The following is a 26754-nucleotide window of genomic DNA, read 5'->3' as shown; positions in this document are numbered from 1 at the left end:
CATCAGTTCAGTTCTTTGCACCCCATCATTGTGAGGTATTGTTTGTTTTGTGACACACTTCTATTCGGAGCTCTGTTTTTCCCGTAATTTAATCCTCCCGTGTATGATAGTTTTGGCCTGCCTCACTAACGATGCCTTTTGCATATTCCCCGCCTGTACTTTAGCAAATCGGATTTCCTGTTATCAACCTATTGCCTGATCTCCCGGACGATGTTACTAGCCTTTTCCCTGCCTGTACTGTTGCCTTTTTGGACCCATGTGTATGACCTTCTGCCTGCCCCTGGACCTAGCTACCTGCCTCTTCCTGTGGCCATTTACAAATAAACTCCTGCTGCGCCCTGCGCTTGAAACCAGCTCTCTGTCTCCCATCGTGTTCATTACACACTTGTCAAACAAAGTTTAAAATGTATTAGTGTTTCCTTTTTAAAGTCATTTATAAGGTCATTCTGATATGTACCATAGAGGTCAAAGTTATGTTGACCTGAACATTCCTCCCAGAAATGTGTCTGATGGATAGCTGTGAATCTAAGCTTTCCAATTATACATGTTTAAAGGGTATAACTTGTTGTATATTGTTGTTTGTCATTGGGTAAAATCCTTATGGGAAGAATGTAAGGGATGGGGGATGACAGAAAGAGCGATAATACACAGATAGCTACCATTTTTGCAATGCTATCACACATTTTCCAACTTTAGGGACATAGACCTTCAAGAAAATCACTATAAGACACCATCGGCCCAAGTGAGCTCGAGCTGCCCGACCAACTTCCCTGGCTCATGGATTACTATATGTAAAGAAAAAAAAACTGAAAAAACACATCATTCCATGTGTCAAATACATTATATTCGTGGAGTGCTTTTGTTACAACTATAAAACAAAAAGCATGTGAGTTGGAACACAGTAACAGCTTATTTTTATAATGACAAAAAAAACAAAAAATACCCAAACCACCAAAACACACGGCCAGCAAGACGCTCAGTGAAATGAAGACAATTTCAGTTGCCTAAACATCAGTATAAGCGCCAAGTGTGCTTGTGAATAAATCTGCACAAAAGCAATAATGGGATTATGATGAATATGTTGCAGTCAAAAATAGTCCATTATTGTCAGTTATTGGACACATTATTTGGTCATACCATGGATCATTTAGCTATCTGATTTTTAATTTGCGGACCCCAATTTATAGAAGAGGGCCCCCTATTTTATAAATTGTTTTATTTGATTCATATATGGCAAAGAAGATAGTCAAGAGGTTTTGAAGTGTGTGCTATATTTAGAAGATATAAGAAAGCTCAGGAAATATTTTTGTAATTTTTATTCATATTTAACCCCTTATTTTTGTTGGCACAAAACTACCTCCACTAATTTGTATGGGTTACCTTCAGACGAGTCCTGGGACACTTGTGGGGGTCGTAGAGCAAAACGGAGAACAACATTGTGATTTGAGAGTCTCATCTTTCCATAGAGTGGTTACAGYCGTTTTCGTGAAAAGACTGTCTTATGGTCTGACAAACATCGCTGTAGCTCGGCCACATTCCACTGCAGATGCGGAAGGCCGACATATTTGGATGTGGTGGATTGAGACGCAGCCCAATCTTAAACTGACGGATTTACATGGGGATTTTTTGGACTATGTTACTTAGATTGAAGCACAGGTGCGTCAATAGACTCTTAAGGATTTTTAAGAATCATTACATACTGCATTAAAAGGACCAACATACAGGACTAGATTAAACTTCAATTGGGTCATCCTTGTGGTATTGAGAGATAAATATGGTAATGCTTTCACTGAWTGCCCTTTAAGCAAGATAGTTCCTATAAATAGAGTGCTTTGTTATCCAACTGATCGTGTGTCCTTTCTGTTACCCTGTGAACAGATCCATGTTCATTTCTGCTTGCAGCTATATTTTCTAAATTGTAATGCCATTTTTGAAAGCAGAACTGCATAGAACACATTGAACAATATACCAGATTCAGAATAACAATACATTTGAAAATAATTTCCCGTAAAAGGACAATACATGTAATCAATCAATCAATTACCAATCAAATCAGTCATAATATCATGACAATTAACATAACATTCCAGTGTGTGCCTTTGTCCAGAGAATGAATATAGGTCTGAGAGCGTTCCTGGTGATAGCTGACAAGCTCCAGCAGAAGGATGGGGAGCCACCCATGCCCAACACGGGAGCCACGCTGCCTTCGGGCAACACACTCAGGGTAAAGAAGACTTACCTGAGCAAAACACTGACCGATGATGAAGCCAAGGTCATAGGTGGGTCACCAGGTGGACTACCTACTGTTTCCGGTATGTTGTGGATGGTTGGATGGATGTGTGGGTGGAAGGATGGATGATTGGATGGATGGATGGCACAATTCAACACTGGAATTGTTGTGCTGGAATGAAAGGTTGTGTTGTTCACCATGCACCTTCCCGTGTAAGTATGTATGAATAGAATAGATCCTGAAAGTAAATGATGTGTTCTTCTCCTGTGCTGTAGGTATGTCCCTGTACTACTCCCAGGTGAGGAAGGCCATCGACAATAGCCTGAGACACTTGGACAAGGAGGTGGGCCGATGCTTGATGATGACCAACGTCCAGATGCTCAACAAAGAGCCTGAGGACATGATCACGTACGTGTGCTACTCGGCTGATGTGAAAAGGGCTTTATAAATACATTTGATTTATTGATCTTCCTCTACAAGTGTTAGGGTTGTACATTTCCAGAAACTTTCCCAACGTTCCCAGCTCTCCAGGGTCCTACGACTGGTAATCCTCCAAGTTTCAACTTGGATTGGCCAGGAAAAAGGTTTCCTGGTTAGGTCATGTGGTCAGGAAAAAATACAACTAAAGGCCCTATTCTTGATGTACCATGATTTGGCAGTTGTCAAAAATATTTTTGCATGTCATTATTGGGGGACATTTTACATTGCATATGTAATGACAAACTGAAAGGCAGGCAGTTCTGCTGTTGACCTGATCTTGATGGTGTCTCACCTTGTCTTGTCAGAGGAGAGAGGAAGCCGAAGATCGACTTGTTCAGGACGTGTGTGGCGGCCATCCCTCGCATCCTGCCAGACGGCATGTCCAAGCCCGAACTCATAGACCTGCTATCTCGGTGTGTACGTGCGTGCATGTGTGTGCATATCTGCCTGTGTCTGTGTATGTGCAAGAAACCCATTGTAATGAATGGGCCAACCCTTCAGGTTTCCCGAAACCTCAGTAACACGATCCTGCAGAGGCCCGCTGCTGCCTATTTGACCAGGGCATTCAGATAATTAGGTGTCATGTATCATGCTGAGCCCACTTTAGACCAGGAACCATTCCTATCTTACCTGACTGGAAAAATTCCAATAAACCTCATTATAATCTGGCAGCCTGATTTCATTGAAAACTTTTCTTCAACAATGTGTGTTTTAAGGAGGCAATTATTTAAAGCTAGAATCCTTAATTGAAACAGTAACAGTGTTCACCCCACYTGTGTGTTGGTAAAAAGCTGAGGGATGGGCTTGGAGAAATGTAACCCCCTTCAAATTCATTGACAGAGTTATGGATGCAAGGACTGACCATCCATTATAATCAAAATCATAGTTTTAACCATGTTTTGAGGCTAAATAGTGTTTGTTTATTGTGTACAAATATCGAAATTAACAAGCTTGTATTTTGGGTTTTGATGCGGTGTGACAGTTGAACTAAGCTCCTGAGGTATTTTTAAGTTATTGTTATGAGAATTTTGTTCTCAATGTTCATAAACTGAACTTCAATTAAACTACTCGGTTTGTTACCAAGAATTTATAAGGTTCTTGTTGAAATGAAACAGACAGAGGCCAGTCTACAATAGTCAGCAGGTTTATTTACGAGAGCTCTGTTATCATTTCATGTACATTGGTTTATATACCTCTCATTTCGTCATAAATGTCCCTCCTCCTCTCAGACAATGACAATATAGTTCACAAGTCTTCTCCTACTCATACATTGCTTATCCCATCCTGCCACCTGTTATACAATCTACTACAAGCCCAAGGTTTCTCCCCTCCCTGGGTGGGGAGACTTCCTTCCCTGTTATCAGTTCCAGAGTGGTCACAAGTTTTCTACATTTACGTCATTTAGCAGACGCTCTTATCCAGAGCGACTTACAAATTGGAAAGTTCATACATATTCATCCTGGTCCCCCCGTGGGGAATGAACCCACAACCCTGGCGTTGCAAGCGCCATGCTCTACCAACTGAGCCACACGGGACCACAGTTCTTTCTGCCACAGTTACTTGTCTGCTAACAGTCCCTTTTTTCTTATGGACAAACTTTCTTCATCATTATACAGAGACAGGGTAGAATTCTGTTGGATATAGTCCTATCATTACTTTAAATGTATACATCATTTAGTCATTATACATACAATTCATAACAGTTATGTTCTTCAAGAATCAATGGGCATATGTCATTTATTTATACAGTACCAGTCAAATGTTTGGACACACCTACTCATTCCAGGGTTTTTCTTTATTTTACTATTTTCTAAGTTGTAGAATAATAGTGAAGACATCAAAACTATGAAATAACACATATCGAATCATATACTAACCAAAAAACTGTTCAACATATATTTGAGATTCTTCAAAGTAGGCACCCTTTACCTTGACAACAGCTTTGCATACTCTTGGCATTCTCTCAGCTTCATGAGTTAAGTCACATGGAATGCATTTCAATTAATAGGTGTGCCTTGTTAAAAGTTCATTTGTGGAATTTCTTTCCTTCTTAATGCGTTTGAGCCCATCAGTTGTGACAAGGTAGGGGTGGTATACAGAAGAAAGCTCTATCAAGATGGCGCCAACAGATAGGGCAGCCGTGCTTTTAGCTCCTAAGCTAAAAGCTTGGCTGTATTTTGTTTTTTATGTGTTATTTATTACATTATTAGCMSAGAAATGTTTTTGTGTTATTACATACAGCCAGAAATAACTTTTGGATATCAGAGCAGTGGTAGCTCACCAGCATTACCAGCATTACGACCAGGAATACGACTTTCCCGAATTGGATCCTTTGTTCGTACCCCCCAGGGCAATTGAACTGATTCCAGAGGCTGATTCTAGTCCGACTCAGGAGGCATTCACACCCCCCACCACTTCCGAGTATATTACTCGCTAATGTTCAGTCTCTGGATAATAAAGTTGACGAGCTCAGAGCGAGGATCTCCTTCAAGAGAGACATCAGGGATTGTAACATACTCTGTTTCAGGGAAACATGGCTCTCTCGGGATATGCTGAGTCTGTACAGCCAGTTGGGTTCTCAGTTCATCGTGTAGACAGGAATAAAGATCTCTCCTGGAAGAAGGGCAGGGGTGTATGTTTCATGATTAACTACTCATGGTGTGATTGTGATAACATACAGAAACTCAAGTCCTTTTGTTCACCCGACTTCAAATACCTTACGATCAAATGCCGACCCATATTACCTCCCGAGAGAATTCTCTTCGGTTAGAGTCACAGCCGTGTATATTCCCCCTCAAGCCGATACCACGACGACCCACAAAGAACTACACTGGAAACTATATATCCTGAGGATGCAATTATTGTAGCCGGGGATTTTAACAAAGCTAATGTGAGGAAAACGCTACCGAAGTTCTACCAACACATTGACTGTAGCACTCGCTCTGCAAAAACATTGAACCACTGCTACTCAGCTTTCCGAAATGCCTACAAGGCCCTCCCCCGCCCTTGCTTCGGCAAATCAGATCATGACTCCTTTTTGGTCTCCCCTTATATAGGCAGAAACTCAAACAGGAAGTACCCGTGCTATGGTCTATTCAACGCTGGTCTGACCAATCAGAATCCATGCTTCAAGATTGTTTTGATCACGCGGACTGGGATATATTCCGGGTACCCTCGGATAATAACATTGATGTATACATGGACACGGGGACTGAGTTCAACAGGAAGTGTAGAGAATATGTTGTTCTAAGTGTGACTATTAAAACATACCCAAACCAAAAACCGTGGATAGATGGCGGCATTCGCGCTAAACTGAAAGTACGAACCACCGCATTGAAACATGGCAAGGTGACTGGGATTATGGTAGAATAGAAAACAGTGTAGTTATTCCCTCAGTAAGGCAATCAAACAGGCAAAACGTCAGTACAGAGACAAAGTGGAGTTGCAATTCAACGGCTAAGACACGAGACGTATGTGGTAGGGTCTACAGACAATCACGGACTACAAAGGGAAAACCAGCCACGTCGCGGACACCGACGTCTTGCTTCCGGATAAGCTAAACACCTTTTTTGCCCATTTTGAGGATAACACAGTATCACTGACATGGCCAGCTACTAAGGACTGTGGGCTCTCCTTCTCTATGGCCGACGTAAGTAAGACATTTAGCGTGTTAACCCTTGCAGGGCTGCCGGCCTAGACGGCATCCCTAGCCGCGTCCACAGAGCATGTGAAGACCAGCTGGCTGAAGTGTTTACGGACATATTCAATCTCTCCCTATCCCAGTCTGCTGCCCCCACATTCTTCAAGATGTCCACCATTCCTGTACCCAAGAAAGCAAAGGTAACTGAACAAAATGACTATCGCCCCGTAGCACTCACTTCTGTCATCATGAATTGCTTTGAGAGACTAGTCAAGGATCATATCATCTCCACCCTACCTGTCACCCTAGACCCACTCCAATTTGCATACCGCCCCAATCGATCCACAGATGATGTAATCGCCATCGCACCCTCACAATCCCATCTGGACAAGAGGAATACCTGTGTAAGAATGCTGTTCATTGACTATAGCTCAGCATTCAACATCATAGTACCCTCCAAGCTCATCATTAAGCTCGGGGCCCTGGGTCTGAACCCCGCCCTGTGCAACTGGGTCCTGGACTTCCTGACGGGACGCCCTCAGGTGGTGAAGGTAGGAAACAACATCTCCACTTCGCTGATCCTCAACACAAGGGCCCCACAAGGGTGCGTGCTCAGCATCCTCCTGTACTCCCTGTTCACTCATGACTGAGTGGCCATGCATGCCTCCATCTCAATCATCAAGTTTGCAGACGACACAACAGTAGTAGGCCTGATTACCAACAATGACGAGACGAGGTTCCTGGTAGTGTGGTGCCAGGAAATTAACCTCTCACTCAACGTCAACAAAACAAAGGAGCTGATCGTGGACTTCAGGAAACAGCAGAGCACCCCCCTATCCACATCGATGGGACCACAGTGGAGAAGGTGTAAAGCTTCAAGTTCCTCGGTGTACACATCACTGACAAACTGAAATGGTCTACCCACACAGACAGTGTGGTGAAGAAGGCGCAACAGTGCCTTTTCAACCTCAGGAGGCTGAAGAAATTTGGCTTGGCACCTAAAACCCTTGGCACCTAAAACTTTTACAGATGCACAATTGAGAGCATCCTGTCGTGCTGTATCACCGCCTGGTACGACAACTACACCGCCTGGCACGGCAACTACACCGCCCGCAACCGCAGGACTCTCCAGAGGATGGTGCGGTCTGCTCAACGCATCACCGGGTGCAAACTACCTGCCATCCAGGACACCTACAGCACCCGATGTCACAGGAAGGCCAAAAAGGTCAAGGATAACAACCACCCGAGCCACTGCCTGTTCACCTCGCTATCATCCAAAAGGCGCGGTCAGTACAGGTGCATCAAAGATGGGACCGAGAGACTGAAAAACAGCTTCTATCTAAAGGCCATCAGACTGTTAAATAGCCATCACTAGCACCTTAGAGGCTGCTGCCCTATATACATTGACTTGAAATCACTGGCCACTTTAATAATGTTTACATATTTTGCATTTCTCATCTCATATGTATATACTGTATTATATTATATTCTACTGTATTTTAGTCTATGTCAGTCTGACATTGCTCGTGCAAATCTTTATATATTCTTAATTCCATTCCTTTACTTTAGATTTGTGTGTATTGTGTGTTTTGATGTGAAATTGTTAGATATTACTTATTAGATATTACTGCACTGTTGGAGCTAGAAACACAAGCATTTCGCTACACCAGCAATAACATCTGCTAAACATGTATGTGACCAATAAAATTGGATTTGATAAAAGGCCAAGTCCATATTGTGGCAAGAACAGCTAAAATAAGCATAGCGAAATAAACAACAGTCCATCATTACTTTAAGACATGAAGGTCAGTCAATCCGGAAAATGTGCAGTCGCAAAAACCATCAAGCGCTATGATGAAACTGGATCTCATGAGGACCGCCACAGGAAAGGAAGACCCAGAGTTACCTCTGCTGCAGAGGATAAGTTCATTAGAGTTACCAGCCTCAGAAATTGCAGCCCAAATAAAAGCTTCACAGAGTTCAAGTAACAGACACATCTCAACATCAACTGTTCAGAGAAGACTGCGTGAATCAGGCCTTCATCGTYGAATTGCTGCAAAGAAACCAYTACTAAAGGTCACCAATAATAAGAAGAGACTTGCTTGGGCCAAGAAACACGAGCAATGGAYATTAGACCGGTGGAAATCTGTCCTTTTGGTCTGATGAGTCCAAATATTAGATTTTTGGTTCCAACCGCCGTGTCTTTGTGAGGTGCAGAGTAGGTGAACGGATGATCTCCACATGTGTGGTTCCCACCATGAAGCATGGAGGAGAAGGTGTGGGGGTGCTTTGCTGGTGACGCTGTCGGTGATTTATGTAGAGTTCAAGGCTCACTTAATCAGCATTGCTAAAACAGCATTCTGCAGCGATACTCCATCCCATCTGGTTTGCGCTTAGTGCCACTATCATTTGTTTTTCATCAGGACAATGGCACAAAACACACCTCCAGGTTGTGTAAGGGCTATTTGACCAAGAAGATGAGTGATGGAGTGCTGCATCAGATGACCTGGCCTCCAYAATCACCCGACCTCAAACCAATTAGATGGTTTGTGATGAGTTGGACCATAGAGTGAAGGAAAASGAGCCAACAAGTGCTCAACCTATGTGGGAACTCCTTCAAGACTGTTGGAAAAGCATTCCTCATTAAGCTGGTTGAGAGAATGCCGAGTGTGTGCAAAGCTGTCATCAAGGCAAAGGGTGGCTACTCAAATATAAAATATATTTAGATTTGTTTAACACTTTTTTGGTTACTACATGATTCCATATGTGTTATTTCATAGCTTTGATGTCTTTACTAKTATTCTACAATGTAGAAAATAGTAAAAAATAAAGAAAAACCCTTAAATGAGTAGGCGTCCAAACTTTTGACTGGTACCGTGTGTCAAAAAATTTATATAGCAATTAAGGATTTCAACTTTAAGTAGAATTTAGTAAACTGAGCAATACATAAATAGTTGCCTCTTTAAAACGCACATTGTGTGTATTGTTTTTCTCCCAGGTTGACGATTCACATGGACGACGAGCTACGCCTCATAGCCCAGAACTCCCTYCAGAGTTTACTGGTAGACCTCCCTGAGTGGCGTGATGACGTCCTGTTTGGCTTTACCAATTTCCTGTTGCGGGAGGTTCAGGACAGCCACCAGGTACAGATGGATGGATGGACGGATGGGTTAATGTATGGATAGCTGCATGGAACTATCAATGGATAGATGGCTTGATGAGTTGATTTCTTGATTGATTAATTGACTAATTGATTGACTAATTGATTGATTGCAGGCCCTACTGGACAACTCTCTCCGGCTGCTGCTCCAGCTGTTGACCCAGTGGAGACTTGCTCTGTCAGCCCCAGAGAAGGGCTGCGACACAGCCAAGATACGCCCAGCAGAGGTACAGTAAACAGAGATAGGCTGTCTAACATTTACTTATTGCTCTTACAGTGGAGATATAGGCTGGGAGGTGTAATGAGTAGCTACATTAAGTGCCTGTATGTTTAYGTAGTGCTGAGCGATTAGGTCTTTAAACAACTAATTTGACCGATGTCGGTTCAATTATTTGAATTACATTTTGTTCCGTTTTTTTTTGTGAGCTCGATGTGTAGTTTCTGTAGAGATAAATATGATCAAGCCTGAACTGTGCAATGTAGTAGGGAGTTGTAGTTTCCAACAGGTCAATATTCTACACAGTTTAGAGCAGAAAATGTGTTAATTAACTACAATGACCATAAATCATTGTGCACCCGCTTAAACTTGTCCGGTCTGTGCAGAGCAGACACAGATGCCTCTTTCAAAAGAACTGGGAACTCTGAAAAATATGAGATCAAATCATGATGTCAGTGATCTTCAGGTCGGAAAGTCAGAGCTTTAGAAAGAGACCCGAAATCCTGAGTTGGTATTTCGAGAAGGGATGACCGTTCAAATAGTGTTTTTTTTTTACGCACTGATGTCGGAAGGTTGAGATTAATCAGTTCCCAGTTCCCAGTTCCCAGTTCTTTTGAACCCGGCAAGAGACTGAGAGAAGATCGAGAGGGAAAGAAAGCAGTTGCTTTGCAAGCTTGAAAATACATGATCTAAGTGACTGATAGTTGGTATTCAGTATGCCTTATTTACATTGAAGAACTACTTAAATTGTGATTTTGTCAGACAGCATAGGCAGCAGCTCCAGATGATGACTTGGAATGAAATAAAATTAATAAAATTAAACAAATATTTTATTAAAGTAATGTGAACGCTACATTTACTAAAGGAAAATCTTCCTAAAGGAATATTTTTTGAATATTCACATGAAAATCTGTCACCAATTGGATGGAAACCTAGCTATTATAGACACCCTAAAGACTCTTGCAGGTGAGCTAGTCCAGTGTCACTTTGATTATGCCTGCACATTATGGTTCACCAGCAGCCCCAAACATCTAAAGAATAAGCTACCAGCCAAACAAGCTTGTAAGAATTGTACTTGTATTCATGTACAACAACAAAAAATAGGGACCACANATAGGGACAAATATCCCTGATTTACATTCGCTCTTCTGCTCGTATTTTCCCTATAAAACAATGGCTCGACTTACTTTTGATATTACCCTAATGAAGTTAAGAAACGTTTGTGAAGGTTTGGTATGGTGTGGCTATTATTAAGCTTTAGCTAAGGAAGACCCTTTCAGGACAACCAAAGTTACTCCTGTAATCTAACAATATAATTCTTGTCTTTATACAAAATATTTGAATCAAAAATGAACTAATAGCAGACACAGTAGGCATCTGACATGAAGAAATGCATGTCGGTAACATAGCATGCCACCGGCAAATCTCTATCTCTCTAGTTTATAGAGAGACTATATATTTAATAATATATCAAGGCTATATATTTATAAAAATATGAATATCATACAGTGAACGCCATTGCATGCAATGCCTTGATACCATAAATGTACTGCTAAAATCTCTGACAGCTAAGCCTAACCCCCCCCCCCCAAAAAATAGGTTAGAACGTTTTGCATATGCTACACATTGAAACACAAGGAATCGTGTTTTTCTCATTTGTTATAGGCTGTTTTTAAGGACACGTAAAATGTGGCTCATTTGGCCAACAGCCCTATTTTATTGATGGTGCTGGCTGCGCCAGGTTGGATCTGAATGCATATGGATGTATGTTACATTTATCAAATGTCCGGTAAATTAAAATCTTCCCTGTCATGTAGGTTCGGCGCTACACTTACTAAAGGAAAATCTTCCTAAATGAATATTTTTTGAATATTCACATGAAAATCTGTCACCAATTGGATGGAAACCTATTATAGACACCCTAAAGACTCTTGCAGGTGAGCTAGTCCAGTGTCACTTTGATTATGCCTGCACATTATGGTTCACCAGCAGCCCCAGAACATCTGAAGAATAAGCTACCAGCCAAACAAGCTTGTAAGAATTGTACTTGTATTCATGTACAAAAAATAGGGACCACAATGGAAATAACAGTGTTGCTACAGTTATTGTTATTTGTGGTCATAAACATTATTTTGAGTTAATTGTATGAGGGGGAAGGGTGTTCGATTTATTTACAGTACAAGGGGGGGATCATATGCAAATATCTTTCATCTTGGGGAGGAGGGGTGCATTTTTGTTTATGACACTGGGTTGGACCCCCCACCCCCCTGAAACAGAATTCAAAAACCGTGATAAYGTTTTTATCAATGAACTTAAACCAAACCGACATATTAMAAAAAGCACTAATCGCTCRGCACTAGTTTAAGGTAAGGGCATGGTTTCTGTTTCTTCTGAAAGGAATACAAATATGTGTCAATGTCCCTTCTAGTTCTGGCGCTGTTGTGAGTGCGCCCTGCTCTTCTATTGAGTTGTTGTTGTTTGCACCTGTGTCCGCTGTGTGTTGTAGCWGTTGCAGTTGGGCTCCAGCCAACGCGTGTCGGTGGAACACGGACCCCACTCCACAGTGCTGCACGCCATCGAGGGCCTGGCCTTGCTGCTGCTCTGCTCCTGTCAGCTCACAACGCGCAAACTGGCCATGGCAATCCTCCGGGAGATACGCTGCCTGTTCCTCGCCATCGGACAGGCTGAGGTAAGGGCGAGAGGGGGATTGTCAGAACGTGGGTTAAAATCGCCGGGCTGTTATTGTAAAATTCATTGTTCAAACGTGGCTGCGTAACCATAGGAACCACCACATCACACCCAAAAGGCTATTTCATGGACATGTAACTTGTGCAGAGCGTGAGACATTCCCATTCGTTTCATGAGAGGTATGCACTGCTCAGCGTAAAATGTCCCGCTCTTTATTCTTCTTCAAGAATTCAATGCATGTCTCACGCCCCGAGAGCGCTTGATAAAGTGGCTCGCGCTCTTCTCACGCTGTCAACAAGTTACAGGTCTAATGTAACAGCTAAAAAGCTCCCGTTTTCTCGAAGCCCCAGTGTAGCTCCATAGCAAAACCGGTTAACTGGAAAGTTAACTGGAAAGTTAACCAGTAAATTGTGTGCTGGTTACGGAGTATTGGACCAGAGTTGGTTGAACATGATGGATTCTGTGATACCTTACAGGATGATGACAAACCCATGATAGAGGTCATGGACCAACTGAGCCTGGCGGTTCTGGAAAGTTTTGTCCATGTGGCAGCGTCAGATACGGTGAGCGTTTCTCTCTGTTGCACTCTCTCTCTCTGTGTGTGTGTGTGTGTGTGTGTTTTAGAGGGAGAACAGGAGGCAGAGGGTGGGGGTGGAGAGAGAGAGGGGAGACTGAAGGCCTCAATGTGTACTCATACAGTATAGCTTCTGTGTAAGTCTGGCTGCATTTTGCTCATCTAAGTAATCCACTTATTTTATGTACAATTTCTCACATTTCATAACTTTGTTATTACTCCAGACAGCCCAGTCCGCTTAACATACAGTGCATTCGGAAAGTATTCAGACCCCTTGACTTTTTCAACATTTTGTTACGTTACAGCCTTATTCTAAAATTGACTGAATTGTTTATTTTCTTCATCAATCTACATACAATACAAAGCAAAAACTGTTTTTTAGAAAAAAAATATGACATTTACATAAGTATTCAGACCYTTTACTCAGTACGTTGTTCAAGCACCTTTGGCAGTGATTACAGCCTCGAGTCTTCTTGAGTATGACGCTACAAGCTTGGCACACCTGTATTTGGGGAGTCCCTCCCATTCTTCTCTGCAGATCCTCTCAAGCTCTGTCAGGTTGGATGGGGAGCATCACTGCACAGCTATATTCAGGTCTCTCCAGAGATGTTCGATCAGATTCGAGTTCGGGCTCTGGCTGGGCCACTCAAGGACATTCAGAGAACTCCTGTGTTGTCTTGGTTGTGTGCTTATGGTTGTTGTCCTATTGGAAGGTGAACCTTCACCCCCAGTCTAAGGTCCTGAGCGCTCTGGAGCAGGTTTTCATCAAGGATCTCTCTGTACTTTCATCTTTCCCTCAATACTGACTAGTCTCCCAGTCCCTGATGAAAAACATCCCCACAGCATAATGCTGTCACCACAATGCTTCACCGTAGGGATGGTGCCAGGTTTCCTCCAGACGTGACACTTGGCATTCAGGCCAAAGAGTTCAATCTTGGTTTCATCAGACGATATAATCTTGTTTCTCATGTTCTGAGAGTCCTTTAGGTGCTTTTTGGCAAACTCCAAGCGGGCTGTTATGTGCCTTTTACTGAGGAGTGGTTTCCGTCTGGCCACTCTACCATAAAGGCCAAGGCCCTTCTCCACCAATTGCTCCGTTTGGCCAGCTCTAGGAAGAGTCTTGGTGGTTCCAAACTTCTTCCATTTAAGAATGATGGAGGCCACTCTGTTCTTGGGGACCTTCAATGCTGAAGACATTTTTTGGTACCCTTCCCCAGATCTGTGCCTCGACACAATCCTGTCTCGAAACTCTACAGACAATTCCTTCRACCTCATGGCTTGGTTTTTTCTCTGACATGCACTGTCAACTGTGGGACCTTATATAGACAGGTGTGTGCCTTTCCAACTCATGTCCAATCAATTGAATTTCCCAAAGGTGGACTTCAAAATCAAGCTGTAGAAACATCTCAAGGATGATCAATGGAAACAGAATGCACCTGAGCGCAATTTCGAGTCTCATAGCAAAGGTTCTGAATAGTTATGTAAATAAGGTTTCTGTTTTTTATTTTGTACAAATTTCTGAAAACCTGTTTTTGCTTTGTCATTATAGAGTATTGTGTGTAGATTGATGAGGGGGAAAAAACGATTTCATTCATTTTAGAATAGGTCTGTAACATCACAGAATGTGGGAAAAGTCAAGGGGTACTTTCCGAATRCACTTTACCGTCAAGCGATCTGGTTAGCTTCCATTAATCACGTTAGTGATTTGTATGAACAATCTTCTCACTGATCATAGAATTGTGGATGGCAGTTTTAGCCTGGTTCTAGAACTGCAATTGAAATTCCAGTTGAACCTAAAAAAATTGCATACATTTTTTATGATTTCTAAAATAAACAGTCTATAGCCTTTAATTGTAATTGAAGATCATTTCCTGAATTGACTGAAACCTCTAACCCTCGACTTCTAACCCCTGACCCTCCTGTCTCCCAATCCCCAACCCCCTCTTTAGGCCACTCTTCCATTGGGCCACCAAGTGGACCTGCAATGGCTGCTTGAGTGGAACTCCATGCTGGTCAACAGCCACTATGACATCCGGAGCCCGTCCCACGTGTGGATCTTTGCCCAGTCGGTCAAGGACCCCTGGGTGCTCTGTCTCTACAGCCTGCTGCGCCAGGACCACCTGCCCAAACACTGCCCCACCGCCCTTAGCTACACCTGGTCCTACGTCTTCACACGCATGCAGCTGCTCATGCCACTGGTGGACCCCACGTGAGTAMTGCTAAGTTCTGTTCCTGATTGAATAGAATAGATCTTTATTGTCGCCAACCCGAGCCAACCTGACACAACCCCATGTTGGATTTGATTCATTGTACAGATTGCGTACAGCACAGCCCCAGAGGATAACACATCAGAGTATTGAACAAAAGTTTATTTTACAATGTGGATCTTGATGTAAGAAGATAGATGGTTAGATAATCCATAAAAATGAAATGGACAGCACTCTAAGGGGCGGTTTCCTGGACACAGAGTAGGCCTAGTCCTGTGCCCTTATCCACAAAGCATCTCCGAAAAAGGTCCTAGGAATCCTTGTTTTTAGACACTAAAGAAATCTCAGCTCACAGTAGGATGTGAAGACACTGCACAGACAAACTCTGAGCCAGGAGTAAAATAAACTGATATAAGTTTTTCAGCTGGTAATCACAACAGTTTGAGGTACTGCAAAGAAAACATAGTGATGACTCTCAGTGACATTGTTGCAAATGATGGGGAATAACCAATCGCGATGAGGCATCGGCAGCTGTGAACTCTATAGCTCGCTTCAGACAACCACAGTGAATGTGAATGTACATCAAATCTTGCAATGGTAAAACTTTTGATTGAACTTTGCCCACTCTTAATTCTTGCCCAATATGTTGGAATGCATAACCCTTTTTTTTGGTACAAATTCAGATATTTTGAATAATGTGATTGGCATATTGCACTGAATCATACAGTATGACTATTGCTAAACACATACTTTTTATAATATTACCGTTATATCAACACATTTGCACTGGATATATATTTCTGGATATCTGACATGTTATTAGATATAAGGAGTAGACATGCTCCCATATACGCATGTCATTCATTTCRTATACGGAGCTAGGATATTCTCCGTAATGGGACAGTTTGTACATGCATCCAATCTGGACCTCAGAAATCTCCCTTCTACTGTATGAGTCCAGGGAGATATCTGGGGTGAGATGCATACAAGACACGCACCTGATGCGCATGCACCCGCTTACATATTTGTAGAATATTCGATCTCCGGAAAGGGTAAGGGTCAACATGCTGACATATCTAAGCCTTTATACTTAGGTATGAATGAAGCCACATATTGTCTGAAATGTACCATATCCTTAGTCGTTACCTGATCATTTATGTATCCGTATTCCTTACATGATATGTAGTATTCATCCTCATGTCTGATCGAAAATRGGCTAAAGCTCATCAAATATTATTTTACCTGTTCCGGCGGCAAAAATCATTGTGCTTCTTCACATGAAGGTGACATATCTGAGCATACATTGGTACCATATTCATTAGTAGGCTATACAAGGCATGGACAGGCAAACATCGTCATACATGTATTTAATCCAGGTTGCTATTTCCAAAGCACATCTGTACTATTTCTGTTAAAAAAATGCAGCATAGCAAATCCACATTTTTGTGTATGTGTACTTTACTTTACTATTTATATTGTTGACTACTTTTACTTCACTACATTCCTTAAGAAAATATTGTACTTTTTACTCCATACATTTTCCTTGACACCCAAAAGTACACGTTACATTTTGAATGCTTATTAGCAGGACAGGAAAATAGTCMAATTGAAGCACTTATCAACCAAACACAGCTGGTAAACCCTACTGCCTCTGATCTGGCGGACTCACTAAACACACACGCTTCATTTGTAAATGATGTCTGAATGTTGGAGTGTGCCCCTGACTATCTGTAAATAAAAAAATATATTAGTGCCATCTGGTTTGTTTAATATAAGGAATTTTAAATTATTTATACTTTTACTTTTGATACTTAAGTATATTTTAAACCAAATACATTTGGACTTTTACTCAAGTAGATTTTGACTGGGTGACTTTTACTTTTACTTAAGTCATTTTCTATTAAGGTATTTTATACTTTTACTCAAGTAYGACAGTTGGGTACTTTTTCCACCACTGTATTTCTTTTTAAAGATAACAAAAGTTGCACACCCTCAATAGCCCTGACTGCCTGTTACGAAGCTGACTCAGTAGCACTCATCACAAATGCACATCATTTCATTTTCCCTTCTCAATTGTTTAGCACGTTTATGGTTCCCCATATCTGACGGACCTGCTCAATTCGGTCTTATGTAGCAACATTTGAAAYTGTGTTTTTTTACAATGGATAAAAGTAGAGACAGAGCTATATCATACACTACAGTTGAGGCTTTGAAAATGGATAAACTTGCTAGCTAGCTAATGTTAGCTGGCTAGCTAGTTCAAATAATGACCATATCATATAGCTGACAACGTCTTCACTTTAGCTAATTTCTCTTCATTATTACAGAAAAATAACTCACAACAAGATCATTATTTACAAGTTAATGGTGAGCCAATTACAGAAAGTTTACTGTTCCGAGTGTGACGAAATAAAAGCAGGGCTTTCTATAGGAACTTCGACACTGTCTCGTTGGCCTAATGTGATATCCTAATTTGAGTTGTTGTCCTAACGTTATATCCAAATTTGACTTTGGTGCAGGTCATGTTCTTTACTTTACCGTCTCCGGTAAACACATACACTTTGATTTTATTTGATATAGTATTTGTCACATGCACAGGATACAGAAGGTGTAGTGAAATGGTTACTTGCATAATAGAGTCTTTTGTTTAGACATGTAGCCAGCTAGCTAGCTAAACAATGAACCATAATCACAACTTACAACGTTACTACCCTGCATGAATCTACAGGTAGCTAACCAACCAGGTTCAATGTTAGCTAGCTAACATTAGGTTGTAGCTAGCAATCAAATAGTTCTAAGATACGAATAATATTACTACACAGATTATACATGTTAGCTAGCGAGCCAGCCAGCTAACGATAGCTGGCTAGCTAAAAGTATGTTTTATCTTGAAATGAAAACGACTGACAAAATTTGAAACATACAATATCTGAAAATGTAGCTAACTAGACTTTTACCTGTATACATGGAACAACGCTTCTCCCTCTCTGTCTCAGATGCCGTGGTTGCCCTTAGTTTGAAGATGTAATCCGGAGACAGGTGTTTTATACAACAGCCTTCTGTGTGTTATCTTTTCGACTCCCTCTGCATATGTGCAATCAAACCCTTAGCTATCATACTCTAATTCCACCGGATATTCCACTGATTTTAAAACTTGGTTCTCCAGAAAGTGGAGAGCAACACTTTTGCAGTTCTACTACGTGATATCTTTWAAAAAAATAGCTACACATACTGACCAGCGCATGTTATTGACAGAAGCGAGCCACATGGCAGACCAATCCGAACTCGTCTCTCGGCATGTCCAGCCCATCCATTATCTTAGCCAATCATGGCTAGCTTCATGGCTAGCTGGAAGGTTCCTGACTTTTTCCGTGGCTAAACCGAATACGCTCAAAATGTAACAATTTTATTTATATTTACAGATGGCATACAAGTTTGTTATTAAGGCACATGAAAGTTAACATATTCCAGAAGACATTTCTGCCCAAAAAAAGCATTTTGATTTTTAGAAATTGTTTACGTTCAAATGCCCCTGTGAAGTAGTAACGTACGACATACGAGTACGACCCAAGTTAACAACAGTATATACAGTTGAAGTCGAGGGTTTACATACACCTTAGCTAARTAAATTGAGTTTAAATGTTTCACAATTCCTGACATTTAATCCTAGTAAAAATTCCCTGTTTTAGGTCAGTTAGGATCAACACTTTATGTTTAGAATGTGAAATGTCAGAATAATAGTAGAGAGAATGATTTATTTCAGCTTTTATTTCTTTCATCACATTCCCAGTGGGTCAGAAGTTTACATACACTCAATTAGTATTTGGTAGCATTGCCTTTAAATTGTTTAACTTGGGTCAAACATTTTGGGTACCCTTCCACAAGCTTCCCACAATAAGTTGGGTGAATTTTGGCCCATTCCTCCTGACAGAGCTGGTGTAACTGAGTCAGGTTTTGTAAGGCCTCCTTGCTCGCACACGCTTTTTCAGTTCTGCCCACAATTTTCTATAGGCTTGAGGTCAGGGCTTTGTGTGGCCACTCCAATACCTTGACTTTATTGTCCTTAAGCCATTTTGCCACAACTTTGGAAGTACGCTTGGGGTCATTGTCCATTGGAAGACCCATTTGCGACCAAGCTTTAACTTCCTGACTGATGTCTTGAGATGTTGCTTCAATATATCCACATCATTTTTCTTTCTTCATGATGCCATCTATTTTGTGAAGTGCACCAGTCCCTCCTGCAGCAAAGCACCCCCACAACATGATGCTGCACCCCCGTGCTTCACGGTTGGATGGTGTTCTTCGGCTTGCAAGCCTCCCCCTTTTCCTCCAAACATAACGATGGTCATTATGGCCAAACAGTTCTATTTTTGTTTCATCAGACCAGAGGACATTTCCCCAAAAAGTACGACCTTTGTCCCCATGTGCAGTTGCAAACCGTAATCTGGCTTTTTTATGGCAGTTTTGGAGCAGTGGCTTCTTCCTAGCTGAGCGGCCTTTCAGGTTATGTCGATATAGGACTCGTTTTACTATGGAATATAGATACTTTTGTACCTGTTTCTCCAGCATTTTCACAAGGCCTTTGCTGTTGTCCTGGGATTGATTTGCACTTTTCGCACCAAAGTACGTTCATCTCTAGGAGACAGAACGCGTCTCCTTCCTGAGCGTTATGACGGCTGCGTGTCCCATGGTGTTTATTCTTGCGTACTATTGTTTGTACAATGAATGTGGTACCTTCAGGCGTTTGGAAATTGCTCCCAAGGATGAACCAGACTTGTGGAGGTCTACACATTTTTTTATGAGGTCTTGGCTGATTTCTTTGGATTTTCCATGATGTCAAGCAAAGAGGCACTGAGTTTGAAGGTAGGCCTTGAAATACATCTACAGGTACACCTCCAATTGACTCAAATTGTCAATTAGCCTATCAGAAGCTTCTAAAGCCATGACATCATTTTCGGGAATTTTCCAAGCTGTTTAAAGGCACAGTAAACTTAGTGTATATAAACTTCTGACCCACTGGAATTGTGATACAGTGAATTATAAGTGAAATAATCTGTCTGTAAACAATTGTTGGAAAAATTACTTGTGTCATGCACAAAGTAGATGTCCTAACCAACTTGCCAAAACTACAGTTTGTTATCAACAAATTTGTGTAGTGGTTGAAAAACGATTTTTAATGACTCCAACCTAAGTGTATGTAGACTTCTGACTTCAACTCTATAACTTGACACTGGGAGGATAAACAACCTTCCAATTAATGGCATTGCATTTCTTCGCCGCTATTATATGATTGGTTACACAGTTTCTTCCGATATCAGTCTCCAGCAGAAGGGAGAATCTGTAGACATGCAGAGAGAAAAGAACTACTGTTTGCCAGAATTCAGCCAGCCTTCACATATGTCCCATTTTCTGTTTTACACCTCCAGCAGAGGAATTACATTGTTGAGTGCATGTCATTCAGTTTCACTGGCATATAGTACTTTCTATGGATGGTCTTAAACTGCAGTAATTTACAGTGCATTCGGAAAGTATTTAGACACAATACCCCATAATGATACAGCAAAAACTGTTTTTTAGAAATTGAAATATCACATTTACCTAAGTATTCAGACCCTTTACTCAGTACTTTGAAGCACTTTGGCAGCGCATTCAGCCTCGAGTCTTCTTGGGTATGACGCTACAAGCTTGGCACACCTGTATTTGGGGACTTTCTCCCATTCTTCTCTGCAGATCCTCTCAAGCTCTGTCAGATTTGCATGGGGACCGTTGCTGCACAGTTATTTTCAGGTTTCCCCATCGATGTTCAATCGGGTTCAAGTCCGTGGTCTGGCTAGGCAACTCAAGGACATTCAGAGACTTTGTACCGAAGCCACTCCTGCTTTGTCTTGGCTGTGTGCTTAGGGTTGTTGTCCTGTTGGAAGGTGAACCTTCACCCGAGTCTGAGGTCCTGAGCGCTCTGAAGCAGGTTTTCATCAAGGATCTCTCTGTACTTTGCTCCGTTCATCTTTCCCTCGATCCTGACTAGTCTCCCAGTCCCTGCCACTGAAAAACATCCCCACAGCATGATGCTGCCACCACCATGCTTTACCGTAGGGATGGTGCCAGGTTTCCTCCAGACGTGACGCTTGGCATTCAGGTTAAAGAGTTTAATCTTGGTTTCATCAGACCAGAACATTTTGTTTCTCATGTTCTGAGGGTCTTTAGGTGCCTTTTTGCAAACTCCAAGCAGGCTGTCATGTGCCTTTTACTGACGAGCGGCTTCCGTCTGGCTACTCTACCATAAAGACCTGATTGGTGGAGTGCTGCAGAGGTGGTTGTCCTTCCGGAAGGTTCTCCCATCTCCACAGAGGAACTCTGTAGCTATATCAGAGTGACCATCGGGTTCTTGGTCACCTCCCTGACCAAGGTCCTTCTCCCTCGATTGCTCAGTTTGGCCAGGACGCCAGCTCTGGGAAGAATCTTGGTAGTTCCAATCTTTTTCCATTTAAGAATGATGGAGGCCACTGTCCTGATGATGGAGGCCACTGTCTTGGCCAGGTCGCAGTTGTAAATGAGAACTTGTTCTAAACTGGCCTACCTGGTTAAATAAAGGTGAAAAAAAAGAAGAAAAAAAAATGTTCTTGGGGACCTTCAATGCTGCAGAAATTTTTGGGTACCCTTCCCCAGATCTGTGCCTTGACAGAATCCTGTCTCGAAACTATACATACAATTGCTTTGAGCAGATGGCTCGGTTTTTGCTCTGACATGCACTGTCAACTGTGGGACCTTATATAGACAGGTGTGTGCTTTTCCAACTCATGTCCAATTAGTTGAATTTAGCACAGGTGGACTCCAATCAAATTGTAGAAACATCTCAAGGATGATCAATGGAAACAGGATGCCATAGCAAAGGGTTTAAATACTTATGTAAATATGATATTTTAGTTTTTTATTTTGAATAAATGTGCAAAMATTTCTAAAACCTGTTTTCTTTTTGTCATTATGGGGTATTGTGTGTAGATTGTTGAGTTACTCCACCTCAATAATTGCATTTGGCGAATCGCTCGGCACACGCATACTCAGGCAGACTTGCTCTTGTTAAGGCATATGAGAAATAAGTGCACACAGGTTATCCGGAAGGCCAAAGTTAGTTACTTTAAGGAGCAGTTCTCTCTCTGTGGGTCTAACCCCAAGAAATTCTGGAAAATGGTAAAAGACCTGGAGAATAAACCCTCCTCCTCACAGCTGCCCATGTCCCTTAAAGTTAATGATGGGGTTGTTACTGACAAGAAGCACATGGCTGAGCTCTTTAATCACCACTTCGTTAAGGCAGGATTTCTATTTGACTCAGCCATGCCTCCTTGCCTGTCCAACATTTCCTCATCTCCCACGACTAGCACTGAATGCGACTAGCCCTGATGCTTCTCCCTCTTTTTCCCTGGCCCCACTACAAAGTTCCTCCCTGTAGGTGGTCACTGAGTCTGAGATGATAATGGAGCTCYTTAAACTTGACCCCAAAAAACATCTAGGTCAGACCCTTTCTTCTTTAAGGTTGCTGCCCCTATAATCGCCAAGCCTATCTCTGACCTTTTTAATCTGTCTCTCCTCTCTGGGAAGGTTCCCATTGCTTGGAAGGCAGCCACGGTTCATCCTTTATTTAAAGGGGAGATCAAGTTGATTCTAACTGTTATAGGCCTATTTCTATTTTTCCCTGTTTATCAAAAGTGTTGGAGAAACTTGTCAATAATCAACTGACTGGCTTTCTTGATGTCTATAGTATTCTCTCTGGTATGCAATCTGGTTTCCGCTCAGGTTATGAATGTGTCACTGCAACCTTAAAGGTCCTCAATGATGTCACCATTGCCCTTGATTCTAAGCAATGTTGTGCTGCTATTTTAATTGACTTGGCCAAAGCTTTTGATAYGGTAGACCATTTCATTCTTGTGGGCYGGCTAAGGACTATTGGTGTCTCTGAGGGGTCTTTGGCCTGGTTTGCTAACTACCTCTCTCAAAGTGTGCAGCGTATAAAGTCAGAACATCTGCTGTCTCAGCCACTGCCTGTCACCAAGGGTGTACCCCAAGGCTCGATCCTAGGCCCCACGCTCTTCTCAATTTACATCAACAACATCAACAGTAGGAAGCTCTCTCATCCGTTTATATGCAGATGATACAGTCTTACACTCAGCTAGCYCCTCCCCGGATTTTGTGTTAAACGCTCTACAACAAAGCTTTCTTAGTGACCAACAAGCTTTCTCTGCCCTTAACCTTGTTCTGAACACCTCCAAACCAAAGGTCATGTGGTAAGAAGAATACCCCTATCCCAGCCGGTGTGATTACTACCGCTGAGGGTTTAAAGCTTGAGATAGTCACCTAATACAAGTACTTGGGAGTATGGGTAGACGGTACACTGTCCTTCCCTTAGCACATATCCAAGCTGCAGGCTAAGGTTAAATCTATACTTTCCTCTATCGTAATTGCTCCTCTTTCACCCCAGCTGCCTAACTAACCCTGATTCAGATGACTATCCAACCCATGCTATATTACGGAGATGTAATTTATAGACCGACAGGTAACGGTGCTCTCGAGCGGCTAGATTTGACACCAATTCTCGTTATAGGACACATCACTGAACTCTATACTCCTCTGTAAACTGSTCATCTCTGTAAACCTGTCGCAAGACCCACTGGTTGATGCTTATTTATAAACCCCTCTGTAGCCTCACTCCCCCCTAACTGAGATATCTACTGCAGCCCTCATCTTCCACATACAACACCCGTCCTGCCAGTCACATTCTGTTAAAGGTCCCAAAAGCACACACATCCCTGGGCTGCTCGTCTTTTCAGTTCGCTGCAGCTAGCGACTGGAATGAGCTGCAACAAACACTCAAACTGGACAGTTTTATCTCAATCTTCTTCATTCAAAGACTCAATCATGGAAACTCTTACCGACAGTTGTGGCTGCTTTGCATGATGTAGTGTTGTCTCTACCTTCTTGTCTTTTGTGCTGTTGTCTGTGCCCAATAATGTTTGTACCCTGTTTTGTGCTGCTACCATGTTGTGCTGCTGCCGTGTTGTGTATGTTGCCATGTGTATGTTGTGCTGCTGCCATCCTCTTTTCGACTCTGTCTGCATATTTGCAATCAAACGGCAGAATTTTTCTCCATCTTCTTAGCTATCATACTCGAATTCCACTGATTTCAAAACCCGGTCCTCCAGAAAGTGGAGGGCAACACTTATAGTTCTACTACGTGATATCTTTCAAAAAAAGCTGTGTTAGAAAGGATTACCTACACATACTGACCAGCTCATATTATAGATCGAAGCGTGCTACATGGCAGACCAATCTGAACTCATCTCTCGGCATGTCCAGCGCACTCATTATCTCARCCAATCATGGCTTGCGGGAAGGTTTCTTACTTTTTCCGTGGCACAACCAACTAGGCTCCTAATTTAACAATTGTATTCGTATTTACAGATGGCATACACGTTTTTTATTAAGGCACATGAAAGTTCATAGGTTCCAGAAGGCATTTCTGCCACAAAACGCATTTTGATCAAATAAAAAAGTTTACGTTCAAATGGCGCTCCTGTAAAGTATTGACGTGTGACATACGCCTAGTTTCCTGAAACTAATCACATATACACAACTGCAATATTTGATTATTTCATAGTAATTCACTTTTTTCTATTGATGTGGACCCAATGTGGACCTGAAATAGACAATTGAATGTGTTTTATGTTTTGGCAATTGGATATTCACAATTTTTGGCTTTGAAATGTCCATTAGAAGGCTCTATAATAATTTTAATGTCAGTATTTCATAATGCATTTATTTACAAAAATAACCAAAATCTATTTTTTTTATGAATAAAATATAATCTAAGCAAAAGAGAATCAACCTCAAAATGCACTAATTGCTCAGCACTAGGCACCTCAAAGGAAATATAGTGATTACGCTCGTTGACATTGATGGGGAACAACCAATCATGAGGCATCGCCAACGGTCAACTCTATAGCACGCTTCAGACAACCACGTACATAAAATGTTGCAATGGGAAAACGTTTGATCTAATTTTCACCTGACACTATCAATGTGCCTACTCTTAATTACTGTCTAATATGTTGCCATGCATATGTACTACCATTCAAAAGTTTGGGCTCAATTAGAAATGTCCTTGTTTTTGAAAGAAAAGCACATTTTTTGCCCATTAAAATAGCAGAAATACAGTGTAGACATTGTTAATGTTGTAAATTACTATTGTAGCTGGAAACGGCAGATTTTTTATGGAATATCTACATTATATACATTTTTTTATTTAACCTTTATTTAACTTGGCAAGTCAGTTCAGAACAAATTCTTATTTACAATGACGGCCTAGGAACAGTGGGTTAACTGCCTTGTTCAGGGGCAGAACGACAGATTTTTACCTTGTCAGCTCGGGGATTCGATCTAGCAACCTTTCATACACGGCTGTGACTCTAACCGAAGAGAATTCTCTCGGGAGGTAATATGGTCGGCATTTAATTGTTAGGTATTCTAGGACTGGTGAACAAAATGACTTGAGTTTCTGTACGTTATCACAATCACACCATGAGTAGTTAACCCTTTCATGCGTGAGTTCCAAATAACTCTAACGGTCGCCCCAGCGTGAGTTTTTTTATGCACGTGATGTTAGAACGTTCTCTCCATTCCAGCATGTGATTGTTACGTAACAGTACATTTAATCCGCGCTGCCCTCAAACCCAAGCACGCAGCCTGTTTTTATTTGTAGGCTGTTTTCAACTTGTCAATTTTTTATTGTTTTTTATTTTCTAACCRTTTGAATTGATGTGTGTTACGCCTCATTCATTCACATAAAAGTAGTCATTTTTAGTTTTGTGGACCAATTTTTTTTTACATTTCTGACCCAGACAAAATTCCCCAAACACTTCCCAATTGTTTGTGGAGTTCAAGTCTGCAGACATTTGCTCATCTCCCGTCCTGCATACACGTGTTCACGTTTTCCGTCTGTTGCCTGCATCGCAATCAAAGTTGTTTTCGTTACCAATAATAACTTTGGAAATGTGTGTGTTTCTATCGTTTCTATCTAGTAAGTGCCTTATTACGTTATAATAGTTTCTGCATGTCGTTTCTACTGTAGCATAATGTTTTTGTGTATAGTTTTTGTGTATATTTTTGTGTATACCACGGACACGCGATGTAACGTTACTCATTTCATAACCTTTATGGCGTTATACTCAATGCTTAGGTAGCTAGCTACATTATTCTATGAGCTCTGGAAAACAATGCTAATTGCGTCAGAGAAGTATTAGCATATGTTGTATTTTGAAGCTACCCTGGCCTTATGACTCCCAAGTGGCACAGCGTCTCAGTGCTAGAGGCGTCACTACAGACACCCATGTTCAAATCCAGACTGCGTTTCTATCAAAGTAAGTGCCTTATTACGTTATAATAGTTTCTGTGTGTCGTGTTATACCGTTTCTACTGTAGCTCACTGTATGTATGGAGCATAATATATTTGTGTATATTCCTTATAACCGCGGACACGCGAGGTAACGTTACTCATTTCATAACCTTTA

General features: G+C 41.6%; 1 protein-coding gene across 4 annotated transcripts in view; it reads left to right on the top strand.

The window, feature by feature from the left end:
- Positions 1 to 26754, top strand: part of LOC111949429 (protein furry homolog) — a 211227-nt gene that overhangs the window by 74292 nt on the left and 110181 nt on the right. For all 4 annotated transcript variants that reach the window (XM_070433935.1, XM_023966584.2, XM_023966586.2 and 1 more), the window contains exons 15-22: positions 2108 to 2279; positions 2506 to 2638; positions 3016 to 3123; positions 9349 to 9493; positions 9627 to 9737; positions 12234 to 12416; positions 12892 to 12978; positions 14939 to 15198. In XM_070433935.1, coding sequence (XP_070290036.1) covers positions 2108 to 2279; positions 2506 to 2638; positions 3016 to 3123; positions 9349 to 9493; positions 9627 to 9737; positions 12234 to 12416; positions 12892 to 12978; positions 14939 to 15198 — 1199 coding nt within the window. The remainder of the gene's footprint in view (positions 1 to 2107; positions 2280 to 2505; positions 2639 to 3015; positions 3124 to 9348; positions 9494 to 9626; positions 9738 to 12233; positions 12417 to 12891; positions 12979 to 14938; positions 15199 to 26754) is intronic.

Source organism: Salvelinus sp. IW2-2015, linkage group LG22, assembly GCF_002910315.2.
Source record: "Salvelinus sp. IW2-2015 linkage group LG22, ASM291031v2, whole genome shotgun sequence".
Classification (NCBI taxonomy): Eukaryota; Metazoa; Chordata; class Actinopteri; order Salmoniformes; family Salmonidae; genus Salvelinus; species Salvelinus sp. IW2-2015.
Note: the sequence above shows the minus strand (reverse complement) of the source record. Positions and strands in the feature narration are given on the sequence as shown.